The sequence below is a fragment of the Ammospiza caudacuta genome, chromosome 8 (genome assembly GCF_027887145.1).
Source record: "Ammospiza caudacuta isolate bAmmCau1 chromosome 8, bAmmCau1.pri, whole genome shotgun sequence".
Taxonomy (NCBI): domain Eukaryota; kingdom Metazoa; phylum Chordata; class Aves; order Passeriformes; family Passerellidae; genus Ammospiza; species Ammospiza caudacuta.
In genome coordinates, this window is record NC_080600.1 from 42,175,280 (window position 1) to 42,195,041 (window position 19,762).

The 19,762-nt window shown below is 49.0% G+C and overlaps 1 protein-coding gene across 1 annotated transcript in view; it reads left to right on the top strand.

Moving 5' to 3' along the window:
* Nucleotides 1–1,502: 1,502 nt before the first annotated feature.
* The window catches only part of EPC2 (enhancer of polycomb homolog 2), a 40,112-nt gene continuing 21,852 nt past the window's right edge, over nucleotides 1,503–19,762 (top strand). Inside the window, exons 1-2 of the mRNA XM_058809426.1 lie at nucleotides 1,503–1,703; nucleotides 15,786–15,945. Of these exons, the coding sequence (XP_058665409.1) occupies nucleotides 1,551–1,703; nucleotides 15,786–15,945 (313 nt within the window). The 5' untranslated portion in view covers nucleotides 1,503–1,550. The remainder of the gene's footprint in view (nucleotides 1,704–15,785; nucleotides 15,946–19,762) is intronic.

Sequence of the window (19,762 nt, forward strand, 5' to 3'; positions counted from 1 at the left end):
TTTAAAAAAATGGAAATTAGGTAGAGTTGGCACAGTGATCCAAAAAGTGAAGTTTTGAGTAAGGGTTTCAGTTTATTTCAGAAGGTAACACTGACAACTCCTGTGAGAGCTCTAAGGTGGAGGTGAGAGAAGCAGCTGCTTGGTCTCAGGGTGTCAAAATTGAATGGAAGTGAGGAAATATTTGAGGTACTAAAGGTCTTTGATGGAGGGTTTTGCAGACTAATGCAGGAAGCTCTGGATGGGCAGAGGACTGAGGCTCTGTCAAGGTGAGAATTTGGGGTTACTCAGTTCCAAGTTGTAGGACATTGTTTTTGATGGCAAGAGTGATGAAGGAGTTTAGTAAGCTAAAACATGAGGAGTTCACCTCAGAATGAGGGAGAATTTTTCATGAGGGTGGCAGAGGATGGGAACAGGTTCCTAGGGAGAGTGTGGTGTCTCCAGAGTCATTCCAAACCCACCTGCTCCAGGTGACCCTGGCTGCACTGGATGGTTTCCAGAGGTCCCTTCCAACCCTGAATATTCTGTGATGCTCTGGGAAAAAAAATAAAATTGCACAGGCATAAGCTTGTTTCTGAAGTGTTGGTTTGTGCCAACCCTCCTGATGTTTTCATGGCTGGAACGCTTTAAGCCCACATTGACCAACACGCTGAGGAGACAAACCCAATGGCTTGTCCAGAGAGCGGGGACACTGTGGGGACAGTATGGGGAGACACTGGGGACTCTGTGAGGATTCTGCGAGGGCACAACAGGAACATTGTGTACACACGGTGTGGATACTGTAGGGGAAACAGTGGGGACACTGTGGGGACACGGCAGGGACAATATGGTACAATGTGGGTCACTGTGAGGGACACAGTGGGGACAATGTGGGACACTGTGGGGACACTGTGGGGACCATAGTGGGGAGACATTGGGAAGAGACTGTGGGGACAATACAGGGACACTGTGGAGAGACAGCGGGGACACCGCGGAGGCACTGCGGGGACACTGTAGGCACACTGTGAGTGCACCGCTGGAGCATCCTAGGCACACTGTGGGCACCGGGAAGGGACACAGCAGGGACACGGCGGGCACGCTGCAGGGACACTGCGGTGACACTGTGGGCAGCCGGCGGGGACACGGCGGGCCGGCTCGGGACGCTCGGAGCGCTCCGCTCCTGCTCCGCTCCGGCTCCGCTCCCGCCCGGTCCCGCCGCCCCCCTCAGGCTCCCTGAGGCTCCCTCAGCCTCCCGCCCTCGGCTGCGCGCGCAGCGCCGCTCCCGCCGCGCGGGCTGCCGGGAGGGCCGAGCGGCTGTGGTTAATGTCCGCCATGTTTGCCATGGCGCAGGGAGCGGACCGAGCGAGCCCGGCGCGGATCTAGGGCTGCGGGGCGTGCGCTGCGGGCTACGGGCGGCCCCGCTGGGAGCTGCGCCGGGGCGGCGGGACCCTCCATGGTGGCGCGGGCGCGGCGCGGGAGCGGCTGGGAGGCGGCGGCGAGGCCGCACTGAAGGCCCCCCCCCCCCCCCCCCCCCCGCCCGCCCGGCCCCGGGGTGTTATTGTGAGGGGGAGACAATGAGCAAACTCTCCTTCCGCGCCCGGGCGCTAGACGCCGCCAAACCGCTGCCCATCTACCGCGGCAAGGACATGCCCGACCTCAACGACTGCGTCTCCATCAACCGGGCCGTGCCGCAGATGCCCACGGGGATGGAGAAGGAGGAAGAATCGGTAAGGGAGCGCGGCGCAGGGGGGGCACCATTGTTTACAGGCACCCCCCGCACGGGGAACCGGCCGCCGGTATTCACCAAGCGCGCTACGCTGGCTCCGCCGCGGGACGCTCGGGGCGCTGCGCAAACGGCGCAGCGTAAGCCGCGGTCCGGCGCCGCGAGCGGGCCCTGCCGCCGTCCGCCATCTTCTGCTGCGCGTCCCGGGCGCGGGTGAGCGGGGGGGGCTCGGCGTGAGCGCGGCGGGACGGGACGGGCCGGCGGCGCGGAGCGGAGCGCGGTGGCGGAGCGGAGCGCGGTGGCGGAGCGCGGTGTCAGAGCGGCGGAGCGGGGCACGCTGCCGGACAGGCTCCGGCTGCCGGAGCGGCTCGGGATGTCAGAGCGGCGGAGCGTGCGGCGCGGCGTGCCGGAGCCGGCTCGGGGTGTCAGCTCGGATTGTCAGCTCGGGGTGCCGGAGCCCTCTCGGGATGTCCGAGCGGCATAGCGGCTCGCCGTGCCGGAGCGGCGGAGTGCAGAGTATCGGAGCCGGGCTGCCGGAGCGGCGGCTCGGGGATGCCGGAGCGAGCTTGTGCTGTGCCGGTGCGGGGTGTTCGGCATGCCGGGGCTGCTGCAGCGGGCTCGGGATGCCGGCCCGGTGGAGCGGCTCGGGGTGCTCGGCGCGTTGTGGACTAAAGCTGATGCTACTCCTGCCAAGCCTGTAGTGAGTGGCTGTCAAGTCGCTCGGGCTGGGGAGGTGGTGGCGGCGTGAGAGTGCTGGGTGCTGTGCTGAGCCGCTCCACGGGGAACGAGCGGGTCCGGGCCAGCTTCTCCCTTCTCCCTCTCCTCCGGCCGGGTGTCACCGAGCCCGGCGGCAGCTCCGTGTCGCGGTTCGGGCCGCTGTCAGTCCGTGCGTTCGTGCACATGTGGGGCTGAGGGCACAGCGCTGTACACACACACACAGTGCACATGTGGGGCTGAGGGCACAGCGCTGTGCACACACACACACACACACACAGTGCACATGTGGGGCTGAGGGCACAGCGCTGTGCACACACACACAGTGCACATGTGGGGCTGAGGGCACAGCGCTGTACACACACACACACACACACAGTGCACATGTGGGGCTGAGGGCACAGCGCTGTGCACACACACTCACACACACAGTGCACATGTGGGGCTGAGGGCACAGCGCTGTACACACACACACACACACACAGTGCACATGTGGGGCTGAGGGCACGGCGCTGTACACACACACAAACACACACAGTGCACATGTGGGGCTGAGGGCACGGCGCTGTGCACACACACACAGTGCACATGTGGGGCTGAGGGCACAGCGCTGTGCACACACACACAGTGCACATGTGGGGCTGAGGGCACAGCGCTGTGCACACAGACACACACACACAGTGCACATGTGGGGCTGAGGGCACAGCGCTGTGCACACACACACACACACACAGTGCACATGTGGGGCTGAGGGCACGGCGCTGTGCACACACACACAGTGCACATGTGGGGCTGAGGGCACGGCGCTGTACACACACACAAACACACACAGTGCACATGTGGGGCTGAGGGCACGGCGCTGTGCACACACACACACAGTGCACATGTGGGGCTGCAGGGACAGCAAAGCACAGCGGCTTTGGCTCGGGTGTGGGGCAGGGTGTGTGTTCCTGCAGCCACCCCGGTGCTGCTCGGGGTTATTTAACACCGCCGGTTCTTGCTGCTGCTGCTCGCTGTGCATCGCATGGCACAGGCTCAGCCGGACGCGTTGTGTGGAGCCTCGGAGCTTTAATGTAATTTCCAAATCAGCCAGCCGGTGTTCAGCGTGGCTGGACGTGTGGTGTGTGTTCTGCTCGTAGTGTTAAAGGGTGGAAAAGCTTTTGTGCGCTGAGGTAAATAGAAGTTTGTGGGGTTTTGGTGAGCAGCAGGACAGCTTTGAAAGTGCTCGCACGCAGCTCTGGTGTCCTCGGAACATACTGCTTTGTCTTGCTGATCTTCAAACATTTTTCTGTAAGAGTAAGGTTTATTTTCTGCTCCTGGGACTTGTGTAAGCTCAGACAGAGGCTGTCGCCTGATGTGTCTGTACTTGCAGAGCCGATAGTAAATGCACCCTCCAGAATTTCCTCAATGAATCCGTGTCTCCGCCTCAGCCAAACCTCTGTGCCTGTGGATTGGCTTTTCCGAGGTTACAGCTGTCAAAGGAGGCTCCGCACTTTCCTCGCTGCTTTTTCTCACCTGACTGTTGGTATTAAAAGGAATCCTCTGTCTTAGCATGGTGGGCTTTTATTTTTTAATTTACTGTGTATCGAAACTGCAGGAATTCCACTGGGGTACTAATGAAGCAATATTGGAGACTAGTTTGGTTTGCTCAGCCTCGAGAATCTGTCTTACAGTGCTATGTTGCATTAAATATTGAAATTAGTTCTTTAAAATTGCTGTTATTTTGATAAATCATGTTTAAAATAAAGTTGTTAATGGAAAATTGCTGTAAGAGTTCAAGCAAACAAGCTGCTTAAATGATTGAGAAGATTAGATTTATACTTCAATAAAACTACTTTAGTGTTGTCCTACAAAGTTGTTTTTCTGTGTGAGTGAGGTTTGTTTTCTCAGCCCTGACATGTGGCTCTGTTTGATATATTATGTAATAGTCTCAAAATGAAATGACTGAAGCGATGTATAAACATAGTGCGAGATGCATCAGCCAGGCAAGATTATAAACTGCTATTCTTGGATTATTCTGATCATTGCCGTGTGCTGATGGTTTCATTCATGGCTTGTTCTTCTCCCAGTGTAGCACAGATAATTCTTAATTAATACTTTTTAAAAAAATTATATGAAATATTTTTTAAATCTAGGAACTACTGTTGTGGGTGTCAGTAGTTAAATATATGAGAAGTACCTAAACAGCTTTAATTCGTAGCAAGTACTGCTGTGATCCATTTGATGTATTTGGAAAGGGACTTTTGGAGGGAGAGGAAATCTCTGCACAAACATTTCTGCCCCCTCATTTCTGGGGTCTGTTTCCCGAGTGGAAGTTGTTTGCAGGCTCAGGGTGGCTGCTGTTCTCCATCTTCTGTTCGTGCTCCTCTGGCACCACAAAGGTCTTGTAGCACAGGGTGTCCCGGGGTCAGACAGCACCTTCCGGGATATATCCCACTGGAAATCAACATTATTTACAGATTTACAGGATTTAAAACGCTCGGGTGACGTGTCTGCCCTGTTCTTTACAACCCAGCCTCGCTGGTGCAGGCGTGTGGTTTAATTAGCTGGTGATTGATCTTTTGTACGTATCAAAGTGCAGATTTTGGTCCATTTATTCGTGATGAATATTCTGGAAGTGTTTCTGTATGAGTATCTCAGAGATTTATATCCACTCGCAGCGTTTCACAAATCAGCAGCTCATTTCTCTCACTTGGAGATTCCGGCTGTGAAAGAATTAGGTTTCTCTTGTGTAGCAATGTTGATGTTACAAATGTTTATAATTTACTCGAAATTAAACCTGAGGAAGAAGATTGTGTGGGTTTGTTTTTAAGCTCACTGAGAGAACGGTGCTGTTGAGCAGGAGCAGGGAAGCTCCTTTTGGGAGGTCAGAAACCGAGCAGGGACACTTGTGGCTTTGCTTTTTTCTCCTGATGAGTAAGACTCGTATTTCCTAATGCTAATGAATTGTTTTGACTGGAAAGAGAGAAAGTTGCGGGCTAGATAAGCCTTGGGTTTGTTTTTTAGCACATAGCTGTGTTTTTATGTGAATAGCTATTGCTGAGATTGCTGAGTTGCGCTGTGAGGCGGAATGGTTCTCGGTAATGAGGCACATTCACACGGGAGGCCGTGGGAGGTGAATTCACCGCAGGTGTGAGGAAGCTGAAAATGCGGTGGGAACGGGTGATCCCGGGATTGCCCGCTCGGAGCTATCTGAGCCTTCATCTCAGCGCTCGTTTGCACATCCGTTCATTTACACTCGGGCTGGGCACGGCACCACAGCCCGAGGGGAGACAGGAAAGGTGCAGGAATGGCAACTTAAGGACGCTTTGGCGCTGCAGAAATGCTGACTCCGGACCCGTGGGAAGAGACTTTCCTTCCCAGCCCGTCAGGGATCACCTCGGGATGAGCCTTCTCTGATCATTAAATACAGCGTTCGCTTCTGATTATTTTGACTGGAAGTAGTTAACTTGAAATTTATTTTTTTTTTCTTGGTTCATTCAGTTTCTTTTGTAATGCTGGAACTTGAAGTGCTCATCCTCGGGCTTTGAGGTGGTGATACTCCTGGAACAGCTTTTTCATTCTCCTTTCAAAGCAGGAAGCTTTTAGCTTAGCACGAGTCCTGGTTTTCCTGTTAAACTGTATCAGCAGAAATATCCATAATGAATATTTCCCTCTGCTACAGGGAACTGGGAGAGTATCAAATGTGTGAGCATTTACTTAAGCTGCTGCTCAGAAGTACCTGCCTGCTGCTGTGTGATGCACTCGGATCTGGGTTTAAAAACACAAACACACATAAATCACTGCCCACACGGACAGAACCTGCTCTTAGCTGGATGTTTGTGTGTGGGCTGTGCACTCATAACCTGTGGTTGAACCCTCAGAGTTCCTACAAACGAGAGGCTTTGTGGAACAAAGAAGCTCAGACAGCAGTGAGAAAAACTGGAGGCCAACAGAGGATAACTTCAGCTCCAACCATGCAAATATTCTGTGGAACAGAAATCCCTCAGAAAGACTGCATGGGAATCTGTGTGAGAAACTCCCAGGGTTGTGTTTCCATGCAAAACCAGCTGAAATCAAGAGCATGCTTTGCTTAGGAGAGGAATTGGGTTTGTTTGGCTAAAATCAGCTGGGTTATCTGCTGGGGAAGTGAAATTCCCAGCGTAAGTTATTCCTCAGTTAGATTAAGCACCTGTATTTATTTACTTACTTGGGGAGTATTTGGAGCTGCTGAGATTACTGAAGTATGTTTGGCATTAGGCAGCAAAATGCTGGGCTGTGATTTTTATTCACAGAATTCTGAACTTCAGTTTTGTTTGAGATCTTTCCCTGCCTTCACCTCCTGTGCTTCTCTCCCTTCTCCAAGTCCCATTGCCCTATGCAGTTCCTCCCAAGTGCCCATTTCAGTTCCATTTCCCAGGCGTTATTTCACTTTCCAGCTCTGATCCTTTATCCTTGCTGTGCTGTCACCTGCAGCAGCTCTGGCCGTGTTTAATGTCCCGTTTGATAGCGTGAATCAGAATTAACCTCGGCCAGGAGCTCTGGGGAGCTCTCAAACTGAGGAGCTCCACTTTAATTTGTTGTGGCTGAAGTTACACACGACCGAGATTTGCTCTCAAGTCTCTACCTCACGAGCAGTTTATTAGGGCTTATCACATTAACACCTATCAGCAAACCTGTCACAAGTGCTGAGATATCAGCTCAACCCGGGATAAATGTCATTGATCCCCGAGTGAGCTGAGCCAGAGGAACCGACCAGCGGGTGGAGGGGACATTCTGCTTTTGGGGGTTTTGATAAAGGGTGATGGTGGATGGTGCATCATTTCATGAGGATAGGGGTGGGAGCGGTGTCACGGCGAGGTGACGGCTCAGCGCTGCGTTAGCCCCGCACGGTGGTTTAGATAAAGCCGCGTTTGCTGAGCACTGGGGACAGGGATGGAGCAGTGTCATAATGAGGTGACGGCTCACCCTGCGTTAGCCCCGCACGGTGGTTGGGATAAAGCCGCGTTTGCTGCGGGCCGGAGGCAGCGCGGGTCAGCCGGAGGATGGTGCATCCTTTCACGGGGAGCACTGGGGACAGGGATGGAGCGGTGTCACAGCGAGGTGACGGCTCAGCCCTGCGTTAGCCCCGCACGGTGGTTTAGATAAAGCCGCGTTTGCTGAGCACTGGGGACAGGGATGGAGCGGTGTCACAGCGAGGTGACGGCTCAGCGCTGCGTTAGCCCCGCACGGTGGTTTAGATAAAGCCGCGTTTGCTGCGGGCCGGAGGCAGCGCGGGTCAGCCGGAGGATGGTGCATCGTTTCACGGGGAGCACTGGGGACAGGGATGGAGCGCTGTCCCGCCGGGGAGACGGCTCAGCGCTGTGGTTGGGATAAAGCCGCGTTTGCTGCGGGGCCAGCGGGCAGCGCTGCCCGGGCGGGTCCGTGGCCGGGCCCTGCACACAGCGCAGCTGTCACTGGGTCACACCGGGGCCTTGTGCAGCAGCTTTCCCTGCTGGGAAGGCTCCTCGGCGGGAGGGGCAATTCCATGACAAAAGCTCAGGAGAGCGATTGGGAATCGGCCTCCCGAGCTCAGGGCCTCGGCCCTGGGGCGTCTCGGACGCCGGGAGCAGGCTTTGCTTTCCTTTTCCTGCAATTTAAGGAAACCTTGGTAAGAAATAGCTGGGGCTTCCTTGGATTTACTGAGTGCCAGACTTCACAGTGCTCCCGCTTGGCAAAACTGAGCAGGAAGCGGCTTGGTGCGATTTCTGTTTTGACTGAAACCGGTTGAAATGTCCTGCTCGAACAATTTGGATCAACAGACATTAAATCTGCTTATAGTAACCTCTCTTCATAATTATTTTTCATAAGAAAGATCATTTTGACTGATGCTGGATGTTCAAAAGGTTATTTGTAATTTATTTTGCCAACAAGGCTAATAAACAATGCCTTGTTTATGCCATAGCATATTTATCATTCCAACACTTCACCTTTTGGAAAGGTAAATGACTCATTTAATATTTACATAAATCTTGAGTGTCCTAAAATGTAACTACATGTTACATTATGTCCTAAAAGCCAGTGAGGTGAAGATCAATTGTAGAACTAAAGTTTCTGTAACAAGTAGAGAAGAATGGAACTAGAACTGAATTCCTGTATATATAAGGGTGTAAGAAGTAGGAAGAATAATTTTGTGAGACTAAAAGTGTTATCAGCATAGACTGTCATCATTTTGACATAATTTTGAAAGTACTGTTGACTAGTTTCGAGTCAAGGTATTAAAGTATTTGAGAATATACTATTTAAAGGCTTTGATTTTTGGTACCTTTTGCATACTACTTAAAAAGGTGGTGTCGGATTGCCCGTGCCAGACTGGGATGGAAACAAACCCCTCTGTCTGCAGGGGCAGCCAGAGACCGGGTGATTAAGGGAGACACTGATACTGCAGAAAGTCACAAAAATAATAATTCTTGTTTCTTGAGTTAAAGGTATTTGGTTTAAAATGGAATTTTGTAGTTAAATTTTTAATAATTCCTGTGAATTTTTAATGATTCCTGTCAATTACTATACATGTGTTTTAATTTCTCTAAGTTGTCCAAACTGTAGTGCCAATTGTTTTTTATAAAACGAGGGATTTTTTCTGTGCAGTTCCTCAGGTCTCCAGCACTCCAGGTAGCATCACTGGCAATGAAAACATCATTTGTTAAAAACTCTGTAAAATGCAAATTCCCTGCTGTGGGTGTGCGTGCACCTCAGTTAAATACAAACTCTGGGTGTGAATGCTGGGGTGAAGGTGCTCCCCACAGGCTCCTCAGTAAATACAAATTTCTCTTCTAGTACCACAAACAACTTTTCCAAAAGGATTTAAAAATAATTCAGTTTATTGTTCTAACAATAATTTAATTTTTAATAATTAGTTTATATTCATGTTCTGGTAGGCTGGGCACGTGTGTAAATAACTGTAGCTTTAAAATCCAGAGTTTGAGTTGCTGTGGGGTTTTTGACATTTCACAGGCAGTGACAGTTGTGTGTCCATATGCTCATAAATAGTGAGTAATCATTATTTACAGGATGAGAGATTGCTCATGTTCTCAGCCACTACTGCTGTTGCACTTGGGGTGATATTTGGGATATCTCCCAGTTGTTTCATGTCTAATTTGACACGGAATGGCTGAAATAACATTGTTTCCTTTTCTGAATTAAAGTTATTTAGAGAAATGTTTACTCCTCCTTTTTTGTTGGGTGCTGCAGAAAGAAACACAAAAATTAAAGCCCATCCAGTGCCACCCCTGCCCTGGCAGGGACACTTTCCATGGTCCTGGGTTGATCCCAGCCCTGTCCAGCCTGGCCTTGGCACTGCCAGGGATCCAGGGCCTGCCCACCTTTCCAGGATGGATTTCACCCTTCCAGTGTGAATTGTTAGGATGGAGCAGCCCCATGTGATTCACTTTCCCCTCCCTCTCCTCCCTGACCCAACCCTTAGCACATTTTTTGACCTGCAGTCACAGTTCAGCAGTGTGGAAGGCAAGTGTGGGGCAGGTGCTTCTTGTGATTATTTCTTTTTTAAGAAAGGTTGGAAAAAACTTGATATGGCCAAAAGTGAAACAGAGAAGTGGTTCCAGAGCCCTTTCCACTGGTGCATCTTCTGTTTGTTGTGGGTTTCCTCCAGCTTCCTTCCCCTGAGCGTTGGGAACTCCTTAGGGAAGCTGACTGCAGTTGTCCTCGAAAGCTTTGGTATGGAGGTGTTGGTTTCCCCTTAGTATTTGGATTTTTATGGTTTTCCCAGTGCCCTGCATTACTTGAGAATTAATCCAGTCTTTTAAGAGGACACTCTATGCAAGAGAAGTCAGGAATCAGAGCTGTTTAGATTAAGTCTTTTCCACATCAGTAGGAAAATGCATTTATCAACTTTGCTAATGACTGAAATGCTCACTTTTCAGAATGAATTGGGAACGAAGCAGTGGGTGAATTTCAGCTCTCAGGGGTGGGAATTCTTGTGGGCACACTCTGGTTTCCTGCTCTGTGTGTGACTCCTCAGCTGTCCTCTGTCCATCCCACAGCGGAGGGAAGCAGCTCTGTGGGACTGAAAGGGTTAACTGCACAAGAAAACAAAAGCTGCTGCTCGAGTTTACACTTTTGCTCTTGGGAATGTTGTCTAAAAAAAGTGTTTGTGTGCAGAGAGGGAGGGGATGGGGCTGAGGCTTCTGACCAAATTAGCTTTTGAGCTTTGTGCCACTTCTTCCTGCAAGTGCTGGCAGAGGTGTTACTCACTGAGCCTGAGGCTTTGCAAGATGAGTCTGCACATTTCCCACTCCACTTCTGTACTTCCAGCTTCTGGGTCTCAATATTAAAGATAAAAAATCCTTTTTTAAAATGTCCCAATTTGAATATAATGTTTAACAAGTGAAATATTTAGTATATTTAAATTGTTTTCTTAATTTTAATTCTGTTCTTGGCGCAGGTAGATTGGAAAGCTGACTTCAGGTTGGCCTAGAAATAGCTTATTTTGAGTAGGAAAAATTGATCAATTTGTTGATAAATGAATTAATAATTTGATCAATTCGTTGATAAATTGATCAGTTTGTTGATAAATTTACTTTTCATCCCACTTGTATGGAGAGCTCTGGGTTTAAAGCACTGAGATAACCTAAAGAGGTGAAGCTTTGTTTGTATGGTGTAGTTTAAGGAATGAAGATTGAACAGGGAAATTTAATCCTGCAGCTTTGTTGTCCTGGGGTTTGTATCCAATGTGGAATTGCTGACTGGAGTTTGGGATTTCAGATGAACTTTTCAATGTAAGATGTGTAACTTTCACGGGCATCTCCAACCTGCTCAACCAGAAAACTTGCAGTTATTCCAAGTTTGATAAACTGTTTCTCAGAGATCACCTGGGGGTGGCAGCAGGGGACTTGGAGATTAAGGGAACCCCAGCCTGGTGTGTAGGGTGCAAGTGCTCTGGTTTGTGGGATAAAAGGAAATAGGAGCAGTTTGGGGCATCCCTGCTCATGGCAGGGGCTGGGATGAGATTGAGATGATTTCAACCCAAACCATTCTGTGATTCCATGATATTGGTAAAAATTAGGTAAAAGTATCATTGAGTATTGATCACTGTTTCCCTTAAAGCTTACCAAAAATAACTTCAGGGTAATAGGATCAATACCTGTTGGGTTATTACTGATGTTTGCCTCTGTTTTCTAGTGCAGAAACTCTCAGAGAGGAAATTGAGGGGAACATGAAACCTGTGGGGTTTCAGGGAATGGCAGTGAAGGTGCCTTGCTCTCAGCTGGGCTTGGAGCCTGGCTCTGGATGTCCACAACCAAAACTGAGGGGTTTAGATACCCAGATTGCAGGAATTTTAAGGATTTCCCTCCTGAGGAAAGGTGGAAGGAAGGATTGTGGTGTCTCAGAGGGGTTCAGAGCAGCTCTGGTCAGTGTGTGAATGTACAGAATTGCAGGAATTTTAGGGTTTTTCCCTCTCCTGAGGAGAAATGGAAGGAAGGATTGTGGTGTCTCAGAGGGGTTCAGAGAGCAGCTCTGGTTCAGTGTGTAAATGTACAGAATTGCAGGAATTTTAGGGTTTTTCCCTCCTGAGGAGAAATGGAAGGAAGGATTGTGGTGTCTCAGACAGCTCTGGTTCAGTGTGTAAATGTACAGAATTGCAGGAATTTTAGGGTTTTTCCCTCCTGAGGAGAAAGGAAGGAAGGATTGTGGTGTCTCAGACAGCTCTGGTCAGTGTGTGAATGTACAGAATTGCAGGAATTTCAGGGTTTTTCCCTCCTGAGGAGAAAGGAAGGAAGGATTGTGGTGTCTCAGAGGGGTTCAGAGCAGCTCTGGTCAGTGTGTAAATGTGCTCAGCAGCAGTGTGTTACACTAAACATTTACATCTCTCTAATGCTGCTGGTTAAGGAAATAGCCCAGTCTGAGCTGTGTTTGTTTGAAATTTTGTCTTCATGCTGGAGAGCAAGGTCTGGATGTGCTTTTTAAGGAATTAATGGGTAATCACTCTTTGTCAGGGGCTCCTTTTTATTCCCATGGCAGCACACTCTGTTTGCTGTCATCACTGGCTCTCTAATGCTCCTTTATTTTGTGGGAGACCTTTGCATCTGCCCTGCTGCAGAACAAAGTGTGGGCTTAAAATACTGTGTGTCTTTCAAAAACCATCAGAAAAAAGTGAAAACTAGACCAAATGTTGTAGTAGTGTGAAAACACTACTTCAGGTTTAATAAATCCATTTAATTAGCCCAGCTTTTCTATAAAAATCTTCATGGTTGGTATAAACAGAGTTGTTCCAGGAGTTAAAGTTTAAATTTTCCTGTACTTGATGCTCAGGAGAAAGATTAGAGGTTCCCCCGTAATTTTAAAATTTGCAAAGCTAATCTATGTGTTTTGGAGCTGTGCTGTTTGAGGAGTGACAGCAGCAGTGCTGAGATCTCTGTTTGAGAGCTGAGTTCTGCTCCAAGGCTTTTTGTAGTGAAATGAGAGCTCACACCTATTGTCAGCCTTCCTTGGGAACTCTGAGCCTGAATCATTCATCTCAATTCCCCTTCCCAAAGGTGCTCTGGGCACGTCACACCCTCCCTGCAGCAGTGCTGGGCTGTTGGTGCACAGCAGTGAAACCATTTCTGTGGGGTTGAATTGCTCAGCACTGCCAGGCTCTCCAAGACACGTTGTAATGGTGGAGTGTAGATTTTCCGGCGTTCTTCTTTGCTCGGCTGATTTATGTTCGGCCGGTGATAGCTCAGGGATGCCACTTGCTCGGTTTCTCGGCTGTTTAGGTTTGTAAGGTTTTCTGTGAGCTGTTTAGGTTGTTTAGGTCCAGGGACGCCACTTGTACAGTTTTCTGTGCTGTTTAGGTGGCCTGGAAAGGCCCAGGGATGGCCTTGAAGAGCCTGGCGCTTCAAAGGACAAGGAGAGACTTCTGATCTTGTCTCAGTCTTGGTGTTTATTAATTGTTTATCTAAAAGATTTTCTTTCAGCCCGACAGAGGTCTGCACAGCAAGTCAGCCATGGGCACACTGCGAGCCCCCGGGGCGGTCACTTATCTTTATACCCGAAGTTACGTGTACAATATTTATCATTTTTCCCCAATACCTTCTACCCTTATTAACCGGTGCACTTCTAGTAATAACCAATCCCAAAGTGCCACCACCACCACAGAAGATGGAGGCCAAGAAGAAGAAGAAGAAGAAGAAGAGGACACGCCCCAATTCCTCCATCTTACTTCTTTAGACCCCCCTGTACCAAAATCCTAAACCCTGTGTCTTACACTCTAATTAACTTATCCCTTCACCATTCACCCAGTGAAATCCTCCCATCCTCATACAGGTGTCGTCTCCCATGCAGGATCAAAGTCCAGCCACCAGACACTTCTGGCAACATTCCAGGACTCCCGAGCCCCCCAAGGGTGGTCTCGGCCTCTCTGCACCTCCATCCTGAGGTGCTGAGATCCCACAGTGGAGTGACAGATTTACTGCGTGGAGTAACTCAGGCAGATCCCAGCAGCTATTGGATTGCATGCTTGTCTTCATTCTAATAGCACTCACTTGGGAGCCTGATTGATTGAATGTTGCTTCATCTGCTGCAGGAGATCCCCAAAGCTGCTCTGATCCTGCAGGAATTGCATTGTTTGTGTGGCTGGAACATTCAAAAGGGGATTGTTCATTAACTATCATTTACATATTTTAATGTTTTCTTTCACTCCCCCTTTTTTAAAAGCACCATTCTGTAGAATTAAAGAGGAGGAAATCTTGTTGTTGAGTGAATTTCCAAGTGGGTAGCAGAGTGTGTGAGTGCCAGACTGCCGTGTGTGCCAGGCTGCAGTGCCAGGCAGGCCCTGGAATGCTGGCACCTTCCCATTCCTGGTGTTGGTCCTGGCACCTTCCCATTCCTGGTGTTGGTCCTGGCACCTTCCCATTCCTGGTGTTAGTCCTGGCCTCTTGGGAGTGTTTTAACCATGGGGAAGGGCACCCTGGAGAGCCAAAGGGAGCAGCAAATCCTTTTTCTGTGTGTGTGTGTGTGTGTGCTTTTCCCTGCTCACACAAGTCCTGTTCCAGCAGTGGAGTGTGTGGGAATGGTTGGGGAGGTCCCATGGATCTGGGACAGAGCTGAGCTTGGATTTCCAGCTGATATTCTGCTCTCCCTCCCTCCCCTCAAATATTGATGAAGTTGATACTCTGCTCACCCTCCCTCCCCTCAAATCTGGGAGACTTTGGGGAAGAACAGTAAAAGCAGGATGAAATCTTCACTCCTGGTTCATCTGCTGGGGGGCTGCACTTTTCTCAGTTTATACTGGGTTTGGAGAACTTGGTGCTTCACTTTTCCCAAGGGCTGTGAGGGTCTGAGGTCTGTCCTGGTGAGGAATGGCACTCCCTGGACACACAGAAGGGAACCTTGGTGTCCTCTGGACACACAGAAGGGAGCCTTGGTGTCCCCTGGACACACAGAAGGGAACCTTGGTGTCCCCTGGACACACAGAAGGGAGCCTTGGTGTCCCCTGGACACACAGAAGGGAACCTTGGTGTCCCCTGGACACACAGAAGGGAGCCTTGGTGTCCCCTGGACACACAGAAGGGAACCTTGGTGTCCCCTGGACACACAGAAGAGAGCCTTGGTGTCTCCTGGACACACAGAAGGGAGCCTTGGTGTCTCAGCCTGAGACATGTTTAGTGGTTTAAGTTTTAACATGAAAAGTCTTTCAGGAGGGAAGTTACAGCTTGGCTCTGACTTGCAACAGTAGATGGTTGTCACTGAGTTAATTAATAAATTAACTCATAAAATTATGTGGGGAATAATCTTTGTGAACTGCTACATTTATTGTGATCTCTGTTTCAGCTGAAGTGATTCTGTGGGATTTGTGACTTGTGTCCCATAAGGATAAAATGAAGGGATGCCTGTTTGGGGAGCCCTTGCTGTTCAGGTGTTGTTCTGTGAGAACTCTTCTTCCTATTGGTTTTAACTTGCTAAACTTCCAACAGCAGGCCAGTAGGGATTGCTGGGAAGACAGGAATGATGAAATCTGTTATTCTTTTGACTTTAAAGGCCTGATCTTGCATATGTTTTTTTTCTGGCAGGTTTGGATGGGTTTGGCTTTCGCCAGCCCTAATTTTCTGCTGAGGTTATTTTGTGAAGTTTGAATGTTTGTCTTTTTCCCAGTCTGGTGGAAGGTGTGGGCTGTGTCTGAACAAAGTTCTCTTCATCTGTTTGTAGTTCATTCAGTGCAGTTTGAAGATTCCCATCCGTCAGGAACCCTAAAAGATGGAGAGCACAGCTGGGAACAAGGATCCTGCTGGCCTCTAAAGCCCAGCAAAGCCTCCACTCTGTTGTCCTGTAGGAGAACACTGGGAGAAGAGGCTGGCTGTCTTTGCATGCACTTTGTGCAGATATTTCAATGGCCTCTCCCATTTTCCCCTTGCAGGAACATCATTTGCAACGGGCCATCTCAGCACAGCAGGTGTTCAGAGAAAAGAAGGAGAGCATGGTCATCCCAGTCCCTGAAGCAGAGAGCAACGTCAACTACTACAACCGCCTGTACAAAGGGGAGTTCAAGCAACCAAAGCAGTTCATCCACATCCAGCGTGAGTTCAGGCCCTGGGAGGGTTGTGGGGTCTGTCCAGCCCCTCCTTATTTCACCTGAGGAACCTTTGTCTTGAGCTCAGAGTTGCTGCAGTGGGAGCACTCAGAAATCCATTTATATAGATGTAAATTCCAGTGTCTTGTTGAGTTCTGGAAGATTTGAGTTGCTGCTGAAGGTGGGGGTTTTGCTGCTGGATTTGGTGCTGAGGCTCTGTCCTGTGCAGCCTCATCCTGGCTCTGGGCTTGCAGTGTTCTTGAGCCAGCCTCACTTCTGTGATTTGTCCCTCGTGGTCCTGAGGAGGAGTGCCTGAGGCTGCCTGGCTGCCTCCTGGTGCTGGGAGCAGGACAGGTTGTCTTGCTCACCTGTTCACTCCAGAGTTCTCTGAAAGTGCAGATCCACAAACCAGAAGAGTTTTTGGGGTGCAATCAGCCTTTGTGCTGCTGCTCATAACAGAGCTCTGGCAGGGCAGCCAGGGGTTCAGGCTTCTTCTTCACTTCTCTTTGAGTTGGCTAAAACTGAACAATTCCATTTCAGCAGAGAACTCTGAGTTTATTTTATAGATAAAACTAAATATTCTGCATGAGCTTAGCTTATGTCTTACAAGATCTCATTAATCTAAGCTTGTGGGCTGTGGATGAATTCTGCCATTTCTTTTGGTTGGTGTTCTGTTGACAAGTGACACTTTTGCAGTTCAGTTGTTCCTTGGCACACAATTGATGTTTGTTCTTTGCAGGATGTGGTTCAGGGGGTTATTTGGGCACTTGGATTCCTCCCAGCAGTTACCTTTGTAGCAAAGTCTTTGATTCAAAAATTGCATCATTTCTCACCAGTGTGCTGAAATGCCCAATTTTTACTGTTTATTTACAAAATAGGAGATTTTGGAAATAATGAAATCTCTGTGATGCAACAGAGACCATAGAGGTGATGGAGAAAAATCAACTAAAAGGAATTATTTCTCTGCTTAATAAAAGAAACAAACCTGGCAGCAAGGCAGGCTGAGTGAACTGAAACCAAGCTGCTGATGGAGGAATGTATTTTATTCTGTTCTTTGTTGGACACTGCCAGAAACACTGTGAATGCTGTTAATAAACATGTCTAAAAATGTTAAATATATTATGCCAGAGTTTTCTTTGTCTTGTGGAGACTCACAGTCTTTCTGGACAGAAGTACAGAAGGTATTTGAGCTGAAGATAAATATCAGATACTGCTCCAAGATAATTTTTCCCACATATTCTGGATGGACTAGGTGTGATACAAGGCAGCTTTATGCTACATAAACTGCTTAGAAATTCTGTTTTAATCTTAAAGCACAAATAGCAGCAGTACCCACTTTGGCCAGGGAAGTTATGTAAACTGATGGGAAATGCCAGCAGGACACATACTATAATCCATAAATACTGAGGGGTATTTCTGGCAAATGATGTTTTGCTGGGATTCTGCTAGCCTAAGATTTTAATATTTTTTACATTCATTTTTTAGATCAGTGGTTCCAAGCAGAGAAAGTTAATTTATTTGTAAAGGCTGGAATTTGAGAATAAGCAACGTTCCAGGTATTAGTTGACCTCAGTGGCACCAACACAGGTGATGCTGAGCTGAATGTAAATAAAAAACCTTGAACTGTTAAAATGATTCCAGCATGCTTCATAATTTTCCAAGAATATTTGTAGCATCAATAACATGGAGATGCATCTAAAGTTATTGATAATTAGCAAGGAGATTGAGTTGGTAAACTTGGATCTAAATTAGAGCTAAGGGGATGGAAGATGAGTCAAACAATGAAACCATTTTCATTAAGTGGGGAATGAACTCAAGTCATCCTTGAAAGGAACTTTTTGGCAGGAAGTTTCATTTTTTGCTTGGGTGACCCTCAGTGTTTATCAGTTTGCTGCCCTGGCCCAGGCCTGGTGGCTGCTGTGGCACAGGGGGTGGCAGGGCTGTGGTTTGTGGGGAGGGAGAGAGGGAGGGCACTGGCAGCTCTGCTTTCAGGGGAACTTGTGCCTGTGGCAGCTTCACGAGTGGGCAACCACAGCCTGAATTTAGTTAGCTAAATGGAGCAGGTTAATTTAGTGAAGTTAAACCCAGCTCGGTGTAACTTCACTGAGAAACAAATTGCATTTGTGTCAGTTAGTGTAAACTGGGTCCCAGGGGAGCTCAGGTAAACAAATAGCAAATCCCTGGGGCAGGTACTGCTGGGAGTGGGTGGGAACTGGATGTTGTGTTTGCAGCAGCAGTGAGCAAATCCTGAGCATTCCTGGAGAACTCCCCAGGTGGGATCACTGGGGTGCTGTGTTTGCAGCAGCAGTGAGCAAATCCTGAGCATTCCTGGAGAAACTCCCCAGGTGGGATCACTGGGGTGCTGTGTTTGCAGCAGCAGTGAGCAAATCCTGAGCATTCCTGGAGAACCCCAGGTGGGATCTGACCACGCCCTGTAGAAGTGCAGGTGTTCTGGAAGAGAAGGTCTGCATTCACCCTGAGTCAGAAGAATATCCCAGGATTTGGCAGGAGGTGTCCATGTGGGCTGGAGCTCGGGGCTGGCTCTCCAGCAGCTCCCCCAGCTGCCAAGGCAGGGCAGGAACAGGAGTGGTGATGGACGCTTCCATGGGTCCATGGCACAGAAATTCCTGGGTCTTGTGATGGCTTTGGGAGCCAGGGAGCTGCCATACTGCAGGCCAGCTCCTGGGTGAAAAATGGCTTTTTTTGGAGCAACTGCAGTTCACTCAGTGCCTGGGGAAAGAAGGAAAGTGGTGATTAGGGATGTTGCTGAAGTTGTTTTGAAGAGTGGTGTAATGAACATCGGGAAGGAGGGCACTTCAGGGGACAGGCCAGCTTTGGGCTGATGAACTCCAAGGGAGAAGTGGCAACCCCACAGTTCCCGAGCCCCTCACACCTCCCTGGCTGCTGGGAGCTTGTGGCCATCCTGTCTGCACAGAAACACATCATGCTGCCATCCCTGCAGTGTCACTAACCTGCCCCCCATGTAAAACCCCATTTGAGAGGAGCTGCACTGTCAATACAGGGCACAGCAAACAGAGCATTGCTGGTGGCAGGGAAGCATGAAAGGTGGGATGTGTGACAAGGCTGCTGCTGTTCTCACAGGAGTGATGGGGGTTGTTTGAGAAAATGAGACTGGATTTGTTTGGTGATGGCAAGTACCTGTTGGATGCCTTTTATCTTAAATATTTACCAAAATATTGAGCAGAAATAGGGAGGGACCCCTGCTTCCAGCTGAGGAGCACCATGAGGTCACTTGAGGGTCTGGGAGTGACCTGCCCTCCCTCCTGGAGACCATCACTGATATCCACAGTGTGCTCCTGAGGGTGATTGGTGGTTTCAGGCACTTTTTGATTCAATTGTGGGCTTTTGTTTTCTTTTTGGTTGTCTTGATGTCTCCTGGTTGCCTCTCACTCTCACTGGTTTTATTCTGGATGGTTCAGGACCTTTTCGTGACTCTTTTAGTCACTCTTCTTTTTTAGTGACTCTTCTTTTCCCACTGTGGAAATGAAGGGAAGTTTCTGGCACTGCTCACAATTTACAGGTGAACAACATCACATCTTCTGTCCCACATCCTCCTGCTCACTGATATTCTGGCTTGGAAAATCTGCCTGGAAACATTTTGTCCACAGGGGATTATTGAATTATCTACTGACAGGAAATAGGCTGACATCTTTTCTGATGTGAGACCAACATCTGCCTGAGGGCAAACAAGCTTTTTGTGGACTTGAATGGTTTCCAGCCCACATGTGAGCAGTGATGTGCTGGAGAGGCAGATGTGATGTTGAAAGCTGCAGTTGAAGCCTCATGCACAGTTAATTGTTGGA